The sequence below is a fragment of the Trichosurus vulpecula genome, chromosome 6 (assembly GCF_011100635.1).
Source record: "Trichosurus vulpecula isolate mTriVul1 chromosome 6, mTriVul1.pri, whole genome shotgun sequence".
Lineage (NCBI taxonomy): Eukaryota > Metazoa > Chordata > Mammalia > Diprotodontia > Phalangeridae > Trichosurus > Trichosurus vulpecula.
In genome coordinates this window covers 14,954,104-14,974,541 of record NC_050578.1, presented here as the reverse complement: position 1 = coordinate 14,974,541, position 20,438 = coordinate 14,954,104, and the positions used below count along the sequence as shown (strand labels likewise).

The window sequence follows — 20,438 nt, the reverse complement described above, 5'->3', positions numbered from 1 at the left end:
AGAGGATGCTATGAATTCTACAGTTTATTAATTAAACTACTGACATTCTGAATGGGAGATCTCTGTGACACACCACCAGAACACATAAATAAGTTGCAGCTACATGGAAGGATGGTTCACATGTTCTCAGAGAGACAAATTGACATCACAATAAATACAATTGTAGCATATGCACCTACATCTTTTGGAAATGAATTAGTGGGAAATTTCTATGAAGAATTCTGTTAAGACTCTCCAAATCAAATCAATATATACATTAGCACTCAGTGACATTAATAAAAAGGTGGAAAAATTGTTAGAAAATATGATCTGAGACTAAGAAATGAAAGTTTCCAAAGGTCTGTAGATATTCAGAAATCTCACACCTGTATTGTCATAAAGAAGAGCTATAAGAGCTGTTGGACATGGTGAGCAACTGAACAATGTCACAAAAAAGGAAACTGATAAATCCTTACTGGAAATGACTGGATGAAGGTGTCATTTCAGAATTAAGTGATCTGTATGCAATCAGATTATCAACTGATTAAAGAACATATTGAATTTATTACCAAACTAGAAGAAAGGATAATGAGTATATAGAACAGAATATCCATGGAGGATTTATGGGAGGATATGGACAAGAATCTCATAGAATGGTGAGGATGGGCTACAGTATATGCTACTGGAGGGAGCACCCACATGGATGAAATAGAGATCCACTGAAGTATCAAAGAAGGTGCAATAACTGATCTAGTCATGGGAACAATTCCATCATTATGATTTACAGTACCTTTTACTACAAGAACCACAAAGAATTTACAAAGATCTTATTATTAATAAAGCAATGAAACTACTTCAATGGAAGGTTTTAATAAATTAACCCTCCCCACCTCCCTGGCCAAGAAAGACATTTTTGTTTGGACCACGCAAAAGAATACCAGGCTCTTTTTCAGCAGCCAAGTCATTTTTTCCTCCTTCAAGTAATAAGTTGTTGTGAGTGAATCCTCCCAAGTGATAAGGATATTCGATACCTGTTATAAAAATATCAAACATATTGTTTGTAACACAGCTAACAAAGATATACTACCAATTTGGATATAGATATATTTTCAATATAAGATTCTCAATTAAACAAGATTACCTATGTCTTAGTATGCCATTGAGGACACTGAATTCAGATATGTCCCTTAGGGTTATGACATGAACTTAATAAAATGAAACAAAACAGCTATTTCCCTTCCAATGCTGAGCTGAAAGCAACCCTGCATCCAAGCCCTACTCTGCCTCATGCTGGTGTGGCAGTGACCACCTTCAAGGCTGTGTTAGCACAGGACAAAGGCTCTGGCAGAGCCTACAAAGCTGGAGAAGCTTTGGGATAGGCCCAAGGATGCAATGTATAGCTATCACTTGAAGAGTGGTCAACCTAAGTTCAGAGACAACATTCTCAGGTTGGCTTTGGGCCATAGTGACTCTCGAAGGTCATCTGCTAAGTTACAGAGGAACTGTGTAATGTTTCAATTGAGGTGATAACTGTATAAAAATACCACAAAATCTCAAAGTACTGAAAGGAATATTGATGTTTTGTTTTGGGAAAAGATGAGGAAATTCCTCCCTTTAAGCCAGAGTGGTGTGGGAAGGGAGAGTGGGGGTGTTATGGTTATGGAATCAGAGTAACTGGGCTCATCTGAGTTCTACCTAAATGAGCCATAATCATATAAAACATATAGATCAGTATTTCACTCCTTAAGGTGGATTTAAGAGAATCATAGATTAAGAGGTTGAAGGGATCTTAAAAGTTAAGCAGTGGAACCCCTTTATTTTACAGACAAGCCAATTAAGACCCAAAGAGGCTATTTTTGCTCCCATGATCACAGAGGGAGCAAACGGATTTGAACCCATATTCTCTGACTCCAAATCCAGTGTGCTTTCTACTGTTATTACTTAATTCAGGGTTAAAATCTTGGAATGACTTTAAACAATTTTTTTTCCTAAGAAAAATGTTATTGTTTCACAAAATTTTAACTATTCACAACTCAGAGGAAAACTTCATTTTTCACAAAGCATGTAACCTATATATTTTAAGGCAATGATTTGGATACTTTAGTAGAAATCCTAGTATGTCAGAAAAGTGAATGATGATTTTATCTATTTAACAAATCAAAAAAAGAGAAGTAAACCAATTTAATTATGGGTACTGACACCTAAGGGATATTTTTTGATACCTTAAAGTATGTATATACCTGCCGCAAAAAAATTATAGGATATTATTTTGTTTAACCAGAAAGGAGACCACAAACTACAAATATTCTTTAACAGAGACATAATCATTTTAATAAGACAAGATGTGTGTATACACGCGTGCACACACACACACACACACATATATATGTTTGACACATTTGTATTCTAAAAATCAGATTATTCAAGTAGAGTGATATGAGATATTTAAAATACTAGATTCTGCCATTAATTTAGTAGCATCACCCTTTTTCTTCCTGATTATGCACAGCCAGGAAAAAAGATAAACGTCCTTGCCCTTTCTATTCTCAAATACTTTCTAAATTTATTAAAAACAAGCCCTAACAATGGGGCGTAGAAATTTATCTTGCCCTACAAGAAAGGAAGGGAAAAGGGGATGAGAGGGGAGGGGGATGATAGAGGGGAGGGCTGATCGGGGAACAGGGCAACCAGAATATAAGCCATCTTGGAGTGGGGGGGAGGGTAGAAATGGGGAGAAAATTTGTAATTCAAAATGTTGTGAAAATCAATGCTGAAAACCAAATATGTTAAATAAATAAATTGCATTAAAAAAAGAAAATAAGATAAAAAAAACAAGCCCTAAAATACATTAAGAAAATGATTTTGATAATAAGAATTGAGAATACTGAGACAGTGTACCTGTTTGTGACATATCTACAAAAAATTCCCCACAATAAAGCATTAAAGATAATGCTATCTTTAAATTTTAATGTGTCACCAATTTAAATTATCTTCATTTAAGATAGTAGGAACAAAAACATTATGGTCCCCAGGGTATATAATTGCTAAGCAATGTCCCTGTATATCTTCTCTAATTGCCAAGGGGTTGTCATTTTAGGCACAGCACTTCTTAAACTGTGGGTCGCAATCACAGGTGAGGGTGTGATCCACAATTTATGAGGCACTGGGTTGTGAGTGGAAAAAGTTTAAGAAGCCCTGAGTTCCAAAGTAATTTGCATTATGTGCTTCTAGTTCCTTAGGAAAATAAACAGGAATAAAAGAGTCTTATAATCTTTGGAAAGTTAGGATGGAGTTTCTGGAAAAGACAAAAACAATCCCTGAGCGCAGAATTCTCTGGCTCAGCAGCTCCAAATGAGAAGGATATTGTATCTCACCGCTTCCTTTCTTTAACTATCAATCCTCCCACCTTAGCAATCTCTAACCCTACCACTTATGGGTTACCAACAACTTCTTAACTGCTAAAATTGATAGTCTTTTTTCAGTCCTCTTCTTTCTTGACCTGATATATCTAGCACTCTCAACCATCCCTTTTTCCTGGACATTCCTTCCTCCTTTGGATTTTGTGACACTGTTCTCTCTTACTTCTTCTACCTATTTGATCTATTCCCCGTTCTCACTTTTGCTAATGATAATCCTCCCACCCAATGGGGATGTAGCTAATAATATTAGTGGTAATCACCTGAAACTTAACATTTCCAAAACAATAGGCATAAAACCATCCTTCATCCACTCTTACCTGCTTATGTCAAATACACCACCATCCTTAAAGTTACACAGATTTACAACTACAGTCATTCTTTACTTTTCTGTCATCCTTCCCTACATCTTTCCCATCTAACCCTTCTCTCCACTCACAAAATCTCTACCATAAATTAGGCACTCAGAAGCTCTTGCCTGTATTATGGTAGAATGCCTAATTAGACTATTTTTAGTCTCCTTGCTCTATGATTAATCCTCTTTACTTGTATTTCTCTACATGAAAGTCTTCATGAAGAGGCTATATGATCAGGTATGGATTGGACTAATGGGCCCTGAGGGTGTTTCCAACCTTCAAATTCTGTGATTGTCTCAACAAGTTCAGAAACATCATCTGCTCCCTCCAATTTCTTAAAAAATGTTTTTCTTGTACCTTTACCATCACACAATTCTTATTAACAGCAATCAGAGTTCACTGACATAAGAGAATGTCTTACTTCTAGTTAGTTTTTACACTTTACTCATTATTACATGGAAAATCATTGAGTTATAAAATGACACATCATTGTCATATTCCTCAACTCCTATAACTTTAAAATAAATTATTTCAACATTTTCAAAACTGATTTTTGTAATTTTTTAATAACATAAGAACTTTTTAAAGAAAAAAATCACCATACATATCATGTTCTACCTTTTATCATAATCACAATCATTTATATATGTATTTATGTGTATATACCCTATTGGATTATAAACTATATAAATGATCAATGATCATATCTTAATCTGTGGCTATGACCTCCATACTACCTAGAACCACAGTACCTTACATGAAGGCTCAATATTTGCTGAATTAATCAACAAATAAGGGGAAAGGGCCTTCGTAGGCAATGGGAATAAACATATAGATTTAGTCTATATAAAACTACAGACCAAAGGATCATAAATCAGGTCCCTGCACAGGATAATCATTATGGAACTTGTAGAGCTTTGATACCTTTAATAGGATAACAACATCTAATATTTATGTGACTTTTTATGGTTAGAAGGCACTTTATATGCAATATCTAATACAGCAAAAAAAAGAAAACTGGATCTGGGTAAAAAAGATCTAAGAAAGATGCAAGTTCAAGGGTTTTCTATGCTCTTTATTGGTTCTCTGATTTCAAACAACTCCCTTTAGTTCTCTGAGCCTGTCTTTATTTGCAAAATGCCGAAAAAAATCTTTGCAAGGATAGTTGTGATGATCAAGTAAGAAAATACATATTAAAAACATAATCAAAGGCATAAATAACCTGTCCAGGGTCACACAGCTGCGACACAGTAGAGCCAGTGTGCCCTCCTGCCCCTTGCTACCTCTAGACAGCACTGTCCAGATTCTTGATTAGCAAGGTTTCTGATTTATCGCCATGTTTTTGTCAGCATGCTGGTCAAAGGGGAGAGGATCTGGATGTCCAAGATGATTAATTTCCTAGGTATGTTCACAAAATTCGAAACCTCTAAAGTGCCAAACGGACTCCATGTCACATGCAACTTTAGCACAAAGTTTGGCCAAATAAACTTTTTTTGTTGTTGTTGCAAAAATTTAAAACATAGAAATTGGGTAAATGTTTAAAACAAGAATTTTAATTAAACGCCAATTGTTATCAACCTTATTTGAGACTAACATGGGAATAAATTTGTTTATTAAATTTTATCCTTTTGTAATAGCTTTATGATAGCTGTAATACAATGGAGATTATACTGTTTCATTAGGCAGTAAAATATAGGACACTGTATAAAATCTGTGTCACAGGTTGTTTGTGCCTTTATATTAGGACTCTTAACTTGGAGTCCATGAAATTGCTGAAAGATTAAATAAAAATGGCTTCCTTTTTTTACACTTTTTTAAAAGTCTGAGAAGGGACCCCCAAAGGCTTCACCAAACTGCCAAAGTGGTACGACATGAAATTCTACACCTTAGTTTACTTCCAGAATGTGAATAACATATGCCAGTAAGTGTTGATAAAACAACTGAAATCTGATAAGATAGCACTCCTCAATAAGAAACATTTGATTAACTTACTGAAACAGTATGAATCTTTTCATCCCTATTTAATCAGGCTTCTTTTTAGAAGTACACATTTCTAAAACTTTCAGGCATTTTTACTTCCTAGATACTTACATTCAGGTTAAACTACAAAAGGAATTATGTGGGTTTCTCGACATTCAGAGGGATGCCTCACATAGTTAATGTCTGAGTTGGAAACATGGGAAAGTTATAGGACAATAGCACTAAAGTCAAATTAGATACTGCTCTCAAATGACAAAGGTGCAAAAGGCGTAATGCTCAAGGTCTTCATTATCTGACTATACTAGCTGGGCATCTGTTTATTAAAATGTAACTATAAACTCAACGAGAGACAGTATTTCACCTCCCAATTTAAGATGTCACCTGGAACCAAAGACATCTAACTAAACTTAAAAGCAAGACACTACACTTATAGAAAAACAGATAGACCTATGTAACCTCGAGTGTAACAAACATACTACTGGAAGATCAACTGGCTTTGCCAACTCCTTTCTGTAAAATCTAGAATTTGCCAAAACATGATTTTTTAAATTTTTGAGAAATATCTAGAAATATTAACGTGACTATTTCAAATGCCTTTTTGAATATGTGCACTGAAATTATTGTTAGGGCTCATATGGTTATTACATGTAGATGAAAGGCTTGTAAATATATCTATTTACAGGAAATAAAAAAATGTCTCTAGTAGACAAAAAAATTCAGTAATATAACTGTGGGAAAAAAATTAAACTGTCAAAGGCAAAAAAATAATATAATTTTGAATTACTGTCTAATTCAAACTAGAATCCAGGACAGAATGTAGTTCTTTCAGCTTTGCCCACAAGAATTATAAGAAACAAAACAGAAGTCACCACTAAAATCCAGACCAAACACTTTTAGCTCTGCTACTATTCCCATTTGGGAAAAATGCAATGTAGAACACCCAGTAAAATAAGCCATGGTCCAATTCCAGACCATTCATGTCAAACATTATGACAATTCACCTTTCTTAACTGAGGTGGTAGCAAATACACTACACACACACATATATGTACGTGTGTGTGTATATATATATATATATATATATATATACACACACACACATATATACATTTATATATATTTTTTAAAGTTCTACAGTACTTTTTATATTACCAGCTAAAGTGATGTCTCTTCTCTCCAACATTTACCATAGATAAGCTACTGATTAAATGTAAATTCAGCACTTTTGTATCCCCATTAATTACTTTAGGGCACATTAAGTAAATTATTATTTAGAAGATCACAGATCCAGAGTCTGAAGGCACTTCAGAGACCATCCTGTCCAACTCTGTCATTTTTCAAGTAAGAAAATTGAGGCTTAGGAAGGTTTAGGAACTTTGCTCAAGGTCAAACAGTTAAGGTTCAGAGACAGAATTTGGTCTCAGGACCTGACTCTGGGGTCGGTGTTCTTTCCCTTAGTGTATACTGTCCCTACTTCCAGCCTTGGAGCGTATTTATAGCCATACGAAAAAAAAAAGTATCTCCCAAAGTCCCCCAGTCATAGGCTCCAGGCCTATTTTCTATAATTACTGGCTTCCTTGAAATTTTTATAGGTAAACTCATACCAAGTATGTCTTAATAAAATGATCAAACAGGCATAAACATTATTGAGACTGTTGTAACAAAGTATTTTATATGTCAATATTTTAATTATGAATACCAAAGTATAATAATTTATCATAACTAGTAACCATAACTAATATCCATCCTCATGGCAAACTATGATCTTTACAATATTCTGAGGTAGGTATGGCAAATACTGCTATTATTCAAGAACTTACCAGGAGATGATAGATCCCTGTTCCTGCTGTACTTATGGTCTTCTTTCATATCAACAGTTTCTAAAGGTATATCATGCTGAAATGAAATTTTTAGGACTTAAGATACAAATACCTAAGTATATTAATATAACCATATTTTACTTTCAATCAAGTAACACTGGTGTCTTTGTGTAAATAAAAGCTATCTTTTTTACAAGTAAAAACAATGGATAGCATTCTTCTGTGATTACTGTTATTAGCATATTAGTTTTGCCTGAAGGGGAGAGGAGAAAAGTAATGAACTTTTCTGGCAGACCAGAGAATGTAGTTTTCACAATGTGAGAGCCAAAGGTACAATAAATGTTTTAATGTAATTTATTAGACTGTCGTGATGGAAAGGAAAGAAAAAGAGCAAAGAAAATAGTTGCATTTTTTGATCAAACAAAATATAAATTGTTGAATTTACTGCTCTCCTCAGGCTACGTATCAAATGACACAATTTCAGAGACTCTGAAAACAAAGTCAGATAGTAACTTGCCTGATTTTAAATACTATCCAAGTTATTTCAAAACCACCATCAGGCTTATCAGATTTTCTGGCCTGATGTAGGGGATAGAGGGCTGGAGGTGGCATTAGGAATTTTGTTTCAAATACCAACTAGGCATATAACTGTAAACAAGTCATTTAACCTGAGGCTTAGTTTCCAAACCTATAAAATGGGGATAATACATGCAGTATTTACTTCACAGAGTTATTGTAAAGTCTCAAAGTAATGTAGGCACAGTCCTTTGTAAATGCTAAAGAACTACTTAAATGGACATTAATACTGGTTATTTAATAAAGAAAAAAAGGAACTGTGTAATCAAGATTATTAAAATTTTTTTTACCAGATATATAATTCCATAAAGGTGAATATAAAGATTCAACATATCTCAAAAATGCTTTAAGGAATGTAAAATACCTTTTTAAAGTGTAGGAGCATTTCTGTTTCAAGGAGGGTGACACGACTTAAAAGATTATTCCAGACCATTTCATCTATAATAACTTTTCCTTTTAGCTGTTCTTCCAAATAACGTAACTTATCCTCCATCAAAGTCTGTTTTTTAAGTTTTTCTTGGCATTCAGCAAGAATGTTTCGTATTTCTGCAATTTCAGAATTTACATCAGAGTCCTGAAATAATAAAAAAAAATAGGTTTTATAATCTAATACTCATGTTGAAAGTTCTTCTAAAAGAATGCTTAGCTTTTTTCCTCTTTTCAACAGGTTTTTCAGCATTTAAAGACCTCAGCATCTAGTCTTCAGTAAAAGCACCCAGCAGCAAAATCAAGAGAACAATATACACAAAGATTTTTGTTGTTCAGACATTTTTCAATCATGTCCAACTCTTTGTGACCCTATGGTTTTTTCTGCCAGGTTTTCCTGTGTGGTTTGCCATTTCCTTCTCACAGATGAGGAAACTGAGGCAAACAGGGTTAAGTGACTTGCCCAAAGTCACACAGCCAGCAAGTTTCTGAGGCTACATTTGAACTTAAGTCTTCTTGATTCCAGGCTCAGAGCTCTATTTACTGAGCTACTTAGCTGCCCCTACGCAAAGACTAGATTAACTTAACAAGAGGCAGCTGAACTTAGCCAAAAAATCTTGGTTCTTCAGAACAAAAAATGGAAGCACAGACCTCTATTCACATTAGGTGGCATGTGTATGGGAAGGATAATGGGTTCAGAATGTTGCATATACTGACGTGGCAGCCTTCTAGTGTTATCTCTTGTTTTAACCTCACCTACATTTCCCAAAGTATCCTTCATCTCTACCCTTATTAAGGGCCACAACTTACACAACAAAAACACTTCAGAAAAACCAATACATTGAAAAAGTCTGATGTCATCTGAAGTGTTTCACACTCAAAGCCTCCTGTCTATGCAAAAAAGGGAAGAGAGGAGACAACCTTGGCTGACATACTTTCACAGCATTGTTTAGAATTTTCTGTGACTGATTTCTTTCCATTTCACACTGTTGTGGTCACTGAAGGTCACTGTGGTTTTGCTGTTTTTCCTTACTTCATTTTGCATTGGGCCATGTAATTCTTCCCATGCTTCTCTGTATTAGTCACTGTTTCTTACCACAGAGTAAAATTCCAATGCATTCATGTGCTACAATTTGTTTAGCCATTTCCCAACTGAAGGGTATCTACTTTGAGTTCTTTGCTAAGACAAAGAGGAGTGCTATAGATATTTTTATGTAAATATGTTATGCCTTGAAAGTAGTAGAATCTCAGGCTCAAAGGGTATGGACATTTTCACCTTTTTTTTCCCCTAAATCCAAATTTCTTTGCACGATGGTTGGACCCATTCTCAGCTCTACCAATAGCACATTAGTGTGCCCATCTTTCTGTACCTCTTTCTCATTAAATACAGGACTAGGGCAAGGATGCTCCCTCGCTTTCCACACAATCTGATATAGTTGTAAAAAAGTCATTAAAAGCAATAAGCAGAGAAAGTAATGAAAGGCCCAAACACAGAGAGGAAATACTATCCTTATTTGCTGACAACATTATGGCAGAAAACCCTTCAGAATCAGCAAGGAAACTAAGACAGTAGTTTTCAGTAAAGGAGCAGGATAAAAAATAAATTCATAAAAATTAAGAGTTTTTGTATATAGAGTATTCAAGAGAAAATAACAGAAAGGGAAGTCCTATTCAAAATAACAACAAAATGCATCAAAACATGGGAGTCAATCTAAAGCATGTTCAAGACTTATATAAGTATTTTTTTTATTATAAAATACTCTTTAAAGGAAGCCTTAAATATTCGAAGGGTATTTCACTGCTCATGGCTGGGCTGTGCCAATATGATAAAAATAAAATTTATAATACTACTTAAGTTAAATTATAAATTTAATGCTACATCAACCAAACTACTAAGGATAGACTAATTTATAAAGGTAGGTAAAATAACAAGATTCATTTGGCACAGCAAAAAGTCTAGTATCTTTACTAGGAAACAACAGGAAAAAGTTGGAAGATGGGATTATCACTTTTCACCTCAAAATACACTAAAAAGCAGTAATCACCAAAACTACTGGGTACTAGTTAAGAAATAAAGGCAGAAGAGTGTAGATGAGGAAGAACCAGAAAGAACTAAAGGCAATAACTCAGTATTCAATAAAGGCAAGAACATAAATTACTTGGAGAACTCCTCCATATGCGAAAAGAAGTGCTGGGGAAACTAAAAAGCAGTTTGGCAGAAATTAGGTTTAGACCAGCCATTTTTACCATTTACTGCCACAAAAAATTCAAAATGAATATTTAACCTAAATATTAAACATTATACCTTAGCAAAATTGAAGGAAAGCCAAATCAGGTGCCTTTCATAGCTATGGCACGGGAGAAAAATTCTCAACCAAAAAAGGAAGAGGCAATCAAAAGAAAAATAGATAATTTTGATTACATGCAAATAAAAAGCTCTTACACAAACAAAATCAATTCGACTAGCTTAAGAAGTAGTCAAATGGGGGGAAAGAATTACATTGAACATCTTTAATAAGGGTCAGATAGTTACCAAGGTAACTAACAAAAGTTGAACAAGAGGCAATCCCCAAGGGATAAGCGGTAAAAGGCAATAAACAAATAGTTCTCAAAGGAAGAACTGCAGATTGTTATTAACTACAAGTGAGATAGTTCCAAATAACATTAGTTAGAGAGAGAGGAAAATCAAATGATTCTGAGGTTTTATTAATACCTAGCAAACTGGCAAAGATAACAAGAAAATAAAACAGCCAATGTTAGGATATATGGGACAGCACATTGATACACTGCATATGGAGTTGTGACCAGGTCCAACCACTGTGGAAAGCAATTTGGTGATGCTAAAAGAAAGTTATCAAATCATTCAATGAGCATAAAGCCTTATATGTAGCACGATGTTGACAGCAGCACTTTTTATGGTAGCAAAAAAATAAAAACAGAGTAGCTGCCTATTGACTAGGGAATAGCTAAGAAGACTATGGTACATGAATGTAAAGGAATACTACTGTACCATAAGAAACTATGAATACTAGAAATTCAGAGAGGGCAGAAGATTTTAAAGGAATGATACAGAGTAAAGGTAAGCAGAACCAAGAAATATAAATAGAAAGAACATTAAAAAAAAGAAACTGAATATTGTGTACTTATGACCAAATCAGGTCATAAACTCTAGATTAAAGATAAGAAAACACATCTCCCTCCCTCCTATGCAGAAGTGGAAGAATATGAGGCATGAATACTTTTAACTGTCAGGCTGTTGTTGGGTTAGTTGTGTTAAACTGTTCTCGTGTGTGTGTGTGTGTGTGTGTGTGTGTGTGTGTGTGTTTTCTTGATTACAAGAATAGCTTGCAGGGGAGAGGAATAAATGAAAGTGACTTTGTAAATTGTAAAATCATTTCTAAATTAAAGCGATGTAAAAACAAAAGATATCAATATATTTTTAAATTAAAAAGATTATTCCAGACCAGTTCCTGCATAATCACTTTTCCTTTCAGTTGTTCTTCCAAATAACGTAACTTATCCTCTATCAATATCTGTTTTTTAAGTTTTTCTTGGCATTCAGCAAGCATACTCCGTAGATCTTCAATCTTAGCATTAAGTTCTGTGTCCTGAAATAATTATTAAAAAGAAACCTGTTAGGTTTTAGAATACAATACTCAAGATTGAAGTTCTTTTAAAAGAGTATTTGACTTTATTTCCATTTGCTATCTAGCAAATGTTCAGGAAAAACATCTAGTAGCAAGACCAAGAAAACAATATATGTAACAACTACAATGATTTTAAAAAGCAAAAACAAACAAAAAAAGACTTCAGCATCAAAAGGCAGCTGAACTCAGATCAATTCTGGAAAACAGATGAAATATATCCTTCCTCACAAGAAAGGTGGGGGTGAAAAAGAGATGTGGAATACTGCATCAAATGCTGTCAGACATGGTTCCATACTAAGTAGATTTTGCTTAACTGTTTATCTTTGTTACAAGGTAAAATCTAATGAGTGTGTGGGACCAGGGCAAAGAAACACTGGGAAATAATTATGATGCAAAAACAAAACAACCAGGAGGCTTCAGTAAAAATCTTTCAAAACTAGTGCTTCTATTCTATTATTTTCTGAAGTTACACCTGACACATTTCTGATTAGTGAAGGTTTACCAAACAGAAAGAAAAAGAGCACTTGGGCTGGTAACATTTATCAAAGGCAGGCTGAGAAGTATGAGTGAATCAATAAAGGACAAAAAAGATGAGGAAAAAGTAGAGAGAAAGAAGAGGGTGGTAGAAAGTAGAAGTGGTAATGAGGCGGCAGCAATAGGAGGAGTATTAATGGAGATTAGAAGCAGTGATAGGCGTAGAGAGGGGCAGAGAGCAGACAGGATGACAGGCCAACTCTAAAAAAATGTAGAGAATAAATAGCTATCTTGACCTGAAAACCTTAGTTCCTTGGGAGAGCAGCATGTCATAATACCATAGTTCACAAAGGCATCGGCATGAACTATTAAGGCATGCTAACCTGTATAGTTCAGTAGTTTTGGGGGGATGGAGGCATTCACTTCATATAGTGTTATAGTAAATAACAGCAAGCCAAGACATTCAGCCCTATGCCTTACATCAGTAATACCTATATCTATACATACATCTAAAATTAAGTACAAGTTAAAAATGAGTCAAGAACATTTAAAAAAAGTAACGGTTGTGCTTCACATTATGTAAAATGACCAAGCTTGATAAAGAAGCAGCTAGAAGGCTCAGTGAACAGAACACTGGGTCTGGACTCAGGAAGACCTGAGTTTAAATCCAGTTTCAGATGTTTACTGGCTGCGCGACATTGGACAAGTCACTTAACTTCTGTTTGCTTTAACCCACTGAAGAAGGAAACGGCAAACCAATCCAGTATCTTTGCCAAGAAAATCCCATATAGGGTCATGAAGGGTCAAACATAGCTGAATGACTAACAAGAAACCTGGTACTGGAGATAAGAAAAGAGTACCTCCCTCCCTTCTTCACAGAGGTAGAGAGTTAAAAATGGGTATATTGCTTACACTTAAATTGTGTCAGTTGACCTGTTTTACTTTTTTTTTTTTTGTAATTCCTTGTCACAAGGGATGGTATGTGGAAAGAAGATGATATAAAAACAAAATATCTGGAAAAAATAACTCAAACCAGATTAGTAGCATCTTCTTTGCATACCTGACAGTAAATAGTGCATACACGTACACACACGCACAGTCCCCAACTTAAGAGTTCTGCTATAACATTTATTTATACCTGAATTGTTTAAAACTCAGGACCTATTTCTTCATAGAAACAATTCCTCTTTTTTCCTTCATCTCATTGTTTAAATTTTGCTACAATGATAACCCACCTCCTACCTATAATTAGGTCAAACTTTCAGCAAACCACCCTCCAAACAGAAATAGCCAAGCCTGATTTCTTATATTTAAAACACATACACTTTTATTAGTCTGTGTTTATTTATCAATAGTCATACTGAAGACTTGGACATCAAGAAGAGATTAAAATACATTGTGTTCCCTTTAAGAAATCTGAAGGGCTCAGATTCAATCTAGCTCAGTAGATTGAATCTGGCCCGTTTGTGGAAAAAAAGCATCACAAATGGTAAGATTTCTTAAGACAACCCAATATAGCGAATCTTTAATAAACTGTCTTTTTCCTTGGCTGAGAAGGCTTGAGTCGAATTCATTCGGCAGGACCCTGCGTGTCAATGTTCTGGGGTCTCGAGCACCCCTAGAAACCTATGGTTCCCTACCATAATTTTTTTCTTTAACCTCATCAATGTTGCATTTTCATCAACTTAGTTCAAATCTAATTTAATTTTTAAAAACTTAAATTTTATATACAATATTTTTTGTACCAAGGTTTGTAAAAACCTAGTGACATCTATCACAAAATCTTCTTTCCGAATATAGATTACTCCCTTCTTTGTTAGTACTATAAAACCATTGATGTCTAGCTTGTTGAAGGAATAAAGGGCACGTGAGATGATGTTTATAAATTACATTAAACCCTAAAGTGCTATACAAATATGTGTAGCTGTTTTTGAACAGTAATGGATAATCTGATGAATTATTCCTCTGCTTTGCTCTTTCAGGTTGGCCTTCTCAGTAATGGCATCAGCTCTACCTAGGACCCTGGGGGAGCTGCAGCTGTACCAAATATTACAAAAAGCCAATCTTCTTTCTTATTTTGATGCCTTTATCCAACAAGGTGGTGATGATGTCCAGCAGCTGTGTGAAGCCGATGAAGAGGAGTTTTTGGAAATCATGGCCCTAGTGGGCATGGTTAGCAAGCCCCTTCACGTCAGAAAGTTACAGAAGGCTTTACAGGACTGGGTTACAAACCCTGGCCTTTTTAATCAGCCTCTTACTTCCTTGCCTGTCAGTAGCATCCCCATTTATAAATTACCAGAGGGCTCGCCTACATGGTTGGGAACATCCTGTAGTTCTTACGAGGGGAACAGCAATGCTCAGGAACCTCATTTGAAGATTCCAAAATGTGCTGCTACTACACGTGTGCAGAGCCTGGGGCCAGGTAAATCAGATGTTGTGGGGACCTTAGTGCTACAGAGTGCCGGTGACTCAAGACTTTGCCAAGGTCACCACACTACAGAAAGCGAACACAGCCTCTCCCTAGCAGACCTTGGCTCCCCAGCCTCACCAAAGGAAAGCACGGAGACCCTAGATGCAGCTGCTGCTCTGTCTGTGGCTGAGTGTGTGGAAGAAATGGTCCCCACGCTTCCCAAAAGTGACTTGAATGAAGTGAAAGAATTGCTGAAAACCAACAAGAAATTGGCTAAAATGATTGGCCACATCTTTGAGATGAATGATGACGATTCACATAAGGAGGAGGAGATTCGGAAGTATAGTGCAATATATGGGAGGTTTGACTCGAAAAGGAAAGATGGCAAACATTTCACACTTCATGAGGTGACTGTTAATGAAGCAGCTGCTCAGCTCTGTGTAAAAGATAATGCCCTTCTGACAAGAAGAGATGAACTCTTTGCCCTTTCTCGGCAGATTTCTCGGGAGGTCACCTACAAGTGCACTTACCAAACAACCAAGTCTAAATATGGAGAAAGAGATGAATTATCCCCCAAGAGAATTAAAATGGAAGATGGGTTCCCAGATTTCCAGGATACTGTGCAGACCCTTTTCCAGCAGGATGCTGTAAAAGTTCAGTTAGCATTGGCTAAAGCTAAAGGTGAAGAATTTGCAGCTTTTAATTCACAGCAGCCTGAAAAGGTGATGGCAAAACAGATGGAGTTCCTTTGCACCCAAGCTGGTTATGAGAGACTACAACATGCTGAAACACGATTGTCTGCAGGGCTTTACCAGCAGAGCTCAGAGGAGCACAGTCCAAATGGCTTAATAGCAGATAATTCTCACAGACAAGTAGGAGAAAGACCCTTGAATCTCTGAATGTCCAGTCTACAAAACAGAGAGCCTCCACATTTTGTTATGGATGGGGACCTGAGCAGACTTTATTCCAGTAATGAGGCCAAGTCTCAGTCATCAGAAAGCCTTGGGATTTTAAAAGATTTTCCTCACTCAGCTTTAAACTTAGAATGGAAAGTCATAAAAACAGAGCCTGAAGATACAAGATAGCCATGATTCTCCCACTGTACCTTGGAAAAAATGGCATCAGATCTGAGGATAAAGCTACAATACATAAACAAGCCTTAATAACCAATGTTGCCTCATTCAAGTCAAACAGATTTCACAGCCAAAGCTTAAGGACTGGTACATTAGTCTATGGAAACTGAGTGGGGAGAAGGGATAGCAAAAACATCACAATCTAGAACAGTAATATCGGTAAATACACATTCCTGTATAAGTTGTTTCATTATGTGGGGAAGCTTACAAATTAATATTGTAGGCATCCATTATTTAAGAATGTAAAAGGTATTTGTATAATTTATAAAAGTAAACTCTAGGTGTTGAGATATGTATTCAGTCCAGTAGATGTGGATACAGCTTATTTTACTTGAAATTTCAATGTCTACTTTAAATGTATCTAGCACAAATATGATTGCTGTACATCAGAATTAAGAAATCTATGGGACTATAGGAAAGAAAGTTAAGTAAAGTGACAGGTAAACAGCAAGTTTACTTTATTTGGGAAAATGGAAAATAAGTACTTTACATTTTAATGAAGTATGAGTGGCTATTACCTTTGAGAAAGCCAAGCTTGTTTTAGAGGATACACACACACACACACACACACACACACACACACACACGACATTTATTAATGTAATGTCATTTTACCAGTTTCATCAGTGTACTTTTAAATATTAATCAAGTACTAGGGAAAAGCCAGAAACATCAATATGGTGGCTGCCATATGGACATGGCCTACAACACTGGCCTTTGCATAACATAATCACTAAGGCATTTAAAAAAAAAAGATTGGAATATCTTCCTTGGACAGAAAACTTGAGATGGATAGACTGATGTGCAAATGGTCTGGTTTCAGTATGGATGTTTCAGAGCACTAATGTGGATCACAGAAGGCGTTCGACCAGAAGGTGATAAAGATGTGATGTATGATGGCCAAATCCATATACCATTACTGAAATAACTTTCCTCTGTATCTTAAAATCTTTCTCTGCCTGCAGAGGTGGACGTGAAAGACTAGATTCCAATAGGAGGTGCCCTCCTCCCCAAATGATGCTATGTTTTTACCAATCACTGCAGACACTGTGCAGACATTCTTTTCTACATGTGCTTCTATTTGATACCTATATTTGTTATTTATTTTGCAGTTTAGTTTTTCATCTCTTCAAATGCTTTTTTTCCTGAAAGTAATAATAGCCTGAATACATTTGTTTTTAATTTCCACTGTTTAATGTAAGGCTTTTGGCATGCACATATATGTATATATGTATATGCTATATATACATACACACACATATATATAGCATATTCACATGCTTACAACATATATCTGCCTACCCACTTAAGAATAAGAATTTCACATTTGAATCCTTTCCCCATGATAAAATGCAAATGCGGCTTTTTACCAAAACATACTTTCCCTATTGGTTTGAGAGGCAGTAACAAGGACATGGGTAAAAGACAGATCTTCGTGCTTGTTACAGAGTAACTCAGCCCTTGTTTGAGAACATAACACGTCCCTGAAATGCACCTTTTCTGTCTCTAGTTCAGTTCTGCATTGTAGATATGGAACAATTACTCAGTCATCATGTATGTCATACTAAAATTTGTCATCCAAGTGTTAAATGAGGTGTCTGCACTGTAGTCCCTGATCACTGTAAATGTGTATAATTGTTTTATCACTTTTGATTTGTGGAATAGCTTTATAGTAGAAACACCAGTAAACAACTTCTCTATTATTAAAAGGTGGTTTTTCCTCCCTGAAAAAAAAAAAAAAGAAAAGAAAAAAGAAGTCTGAGGAATGTGAAAAAAAATCTCCCATCCAAATTGTTTGTAGTTTCTGTGCTTCAATAAGTTTCAGATATCTGGAAAATTCACTTAAAAGTTCCCAATAATTTCAGATAAATGAAGTACTACTGAAACTTTTTTCCATTGCTAGTATAACTCCTAAAGATCGATGATGTGGGATTGGAGTTCAGGAGAGAAACTGGGTCTGAATATATAGGTATAGAAGTCATCCGTATAAAGATGATAATTGAATCCAATTGAGCTGACAAGATAAAAAAAATAACAAATTTCGAGAGTAGTCATTACAGTTCATAACTCTCAGATGACAGCATCAGTATCTCTTGAGCTCCAGTTCCACATAATAGCAACTACCATGTCAACATTTTGAACTGAATGTTTCATATGCATCTCAAACTCACCATGTCTAAAATAGAAATCATCATCTGCTCCTCAAATCCTCCTCCCTTCTCTTCCTAGCTTCCTTATTTCTTTTGAGGTCAGCACAATGCTTCCAGCTACTCAGGTTTGCAACCTCACAGTCATACTCAATTCTTCCCTCTACCTGAAATTCCAAGATGCCAAGTGTAAAGGCAATCAGTGAATGGGAAGATCTTCCCCACCCATTTGAATGGGCTTCGGGGGCGGGGCTCTCAGGGTCCTGGGGGGAGTGGCTAGGACTGGAGCCAATGGAAGCCTGTGGTGGGAGGAGCTTGCTGAACGGTTGGAGCAGAGCTAAGAGGCAGTTGGTGAGAGCAGTTGAGAGCTGAAAGAGAGAGGAAGCAGTCAGCTAGCTGGAACACAGCTTGGAGATTGCAGCGGAAGTGGCGGCGATGGTGGCAGGCACTAAATAAAAGCAGGACTGACCCTCGTGGAGACCAGAGAGTGCTGAGCTCAGAGGCTTGAGGCCAGTGGGTGGTCTTCTTGCTGGAGGTCCCTGGCATTTGGGGGGGGGGGGGGGGGGCGCGGAGGGAAACACCAGTATGGCTTGGCTTGCTGCCATAATGTTTTTCTGTGGCCTCCTGGTCACTATTGTGAGATGGGCATACTGGTTTTGGAAGATTCTTGCCAGGAGGTCGAACTGGGGACACTAATCCGTGGGTCTGCTACTTTTGAGTTTCAATAAATGCTTTAACTCCTCTGCCTTCTACTTAGAGAATTCCTTATATCCTGCGATTCTGGACCATTCAGGCATATTCATGGTTATCTTTGAAGTCATGAATTCTGCCTTACTAATATATCTGGTGACTGGATGGGATCGCTAGGTATAAGATCTCTATTTAGAAGCAGAAAAACTTCAGAGAAAGAGATCAATGTCCCAGGATGGGAGGATCCATTTTATTCCTCCCTAGCAAAGGAATGGGCTAAAACAGCCAGACTCTGTGAAAACTGGGAACCAAGGCTACAAAGAGATCCCAGGGATTTGGAAAGATGTTTACAAGAGGTCAGAATTCAGTCAGGGGCATCACTATCTAGGCAAAGCTGGGTAGTGTTATCAGCCTACCGCCTAGTATGTGAAAGACTGAGATTAAGTGAAAGAAATGGGGGCACTCCTACACCACGGCAAGAAGGGGAATCTCAGATAGCAGGAAAACAAACTGTTGCTCAAGAGTCTACCGACTGAAATGAGAATTTTTCCATTAATGTGGCTAGAAGCAACGGGAGGCCAAATAAGGCAAGAGTGCATTTCAACCCAGCCCAGGTTGAACCTGACTGCCTGCTTTGTCCTTGCCATGGTGGCAGGGGAAAGGAGTGGAGAGAAAATGAGACAATGTCAGGGGCTGAGGCAGAAAACGCTACTAGGGCTCAGGATGTCCCTCGCGTAGATAAAAAGAAATGGTCAAATACTCAGACAGATGTTCATCCCATACAAAGGAGGAGGACAGAAACCCAAGGTGACAATTCAGTTATGAGGGACATTCAGGAAGATTTTTCACAGCAAGAGATCACAGACCTTTTGAGTAGATTCACCCAAAGAACGGCAGAACTGTTAGTACCTTGGATGGTAAGACTCAGTGATCAAGGGGCCAGTGGAATATTTTTCACATCCATTACATTTCTCACATCAATTTTCTTTTCTCTACTCACACAATACCAACTTACCTTAGGTCCTCTTTGTCTGTTGCCTGAACCACTGAAAAAGATCCTTGAATCAGTCTCCCTGGATCTAGCTCTTTTCCTTTCTCCAATCCATTTCTACACAGAGCTGACAAAATGACAGTCTGAAAGCACTGGTCAAACCCTGTTACTCATCTATTCAAGATGCTCTCCTGTCTCATCTCCTAAACCAATTCTTTATTCTCGAAGGGGATCTCTAATCTCTCCATCCTTAGATATTGTGCCAGGCCATCACCCCTGCTCCAAACTCACTTTCCTCATTTCCTGACCTCAATCCTATAACAAACCAGTTCAGCTCTGCACAGCCTCAAATCTTTTGCCTCCAGTTTATCAATGCTGAATCCTGGATTACTT

General features: G+C 36.6%; 2 protein-coding genes across 6 annotated transcripts in view; one reads left to right on the top strand and one right to left on the bottom strand.

Moving 5' to 3' along the window:
• The window catches only part of CEP44 (centrosomal protein 44), a 67,950-nt gene that overhangs the window by 11,416 nt on the left and 36,096 nt on the right, over nucleotides 1-20,438 (bottom strand). The window contains exons 7-10 of one of the 5 annotated variants that reach the window (XM_036762563.1): nucleotides 12,018-12,161; nucleotides 8,492-8,701; nucleotides 7,552-7,627; nucleotides 918-1,010 (exon numbers count right to left, since the gene is read on the bottom strand). In XM_036762563.1, the coding sequence (XP_036618458.1) occupies nucleotides 918-1,010; nucleotides 7,552-7,627; nucleotides 8,492-8,701; nucleotides 12,018-12,161 (523 nt within the window). The remainder of the gene's footprint in view (nucleotides 1-917; nucleotides 1,011-7,551; nucleotides 7,628-8,491; nucleotides 8,702-12,017; nucleotides 12,162-20,438) is intronic. The other 4 variants (XM_036762564.1, XM_036762566.1, XM_036762565.1 and 1 more) reach the window with 4 other exon arrangements.
• LOC118852861 (NGFI-A-binding protein 1-like) lies at nucleotides 14,664-16,188 on the top strand. Its single transcript, XM_036762570.1, is given in 1 exon segment — nucleotides 14,664-16,188. A coding segment is annotated over 1 exon segment (1,497 nt). The 5' UTR covers nucleotides 14,664-14,672; the 3' UTR covers nucleotides 16,170-16,188.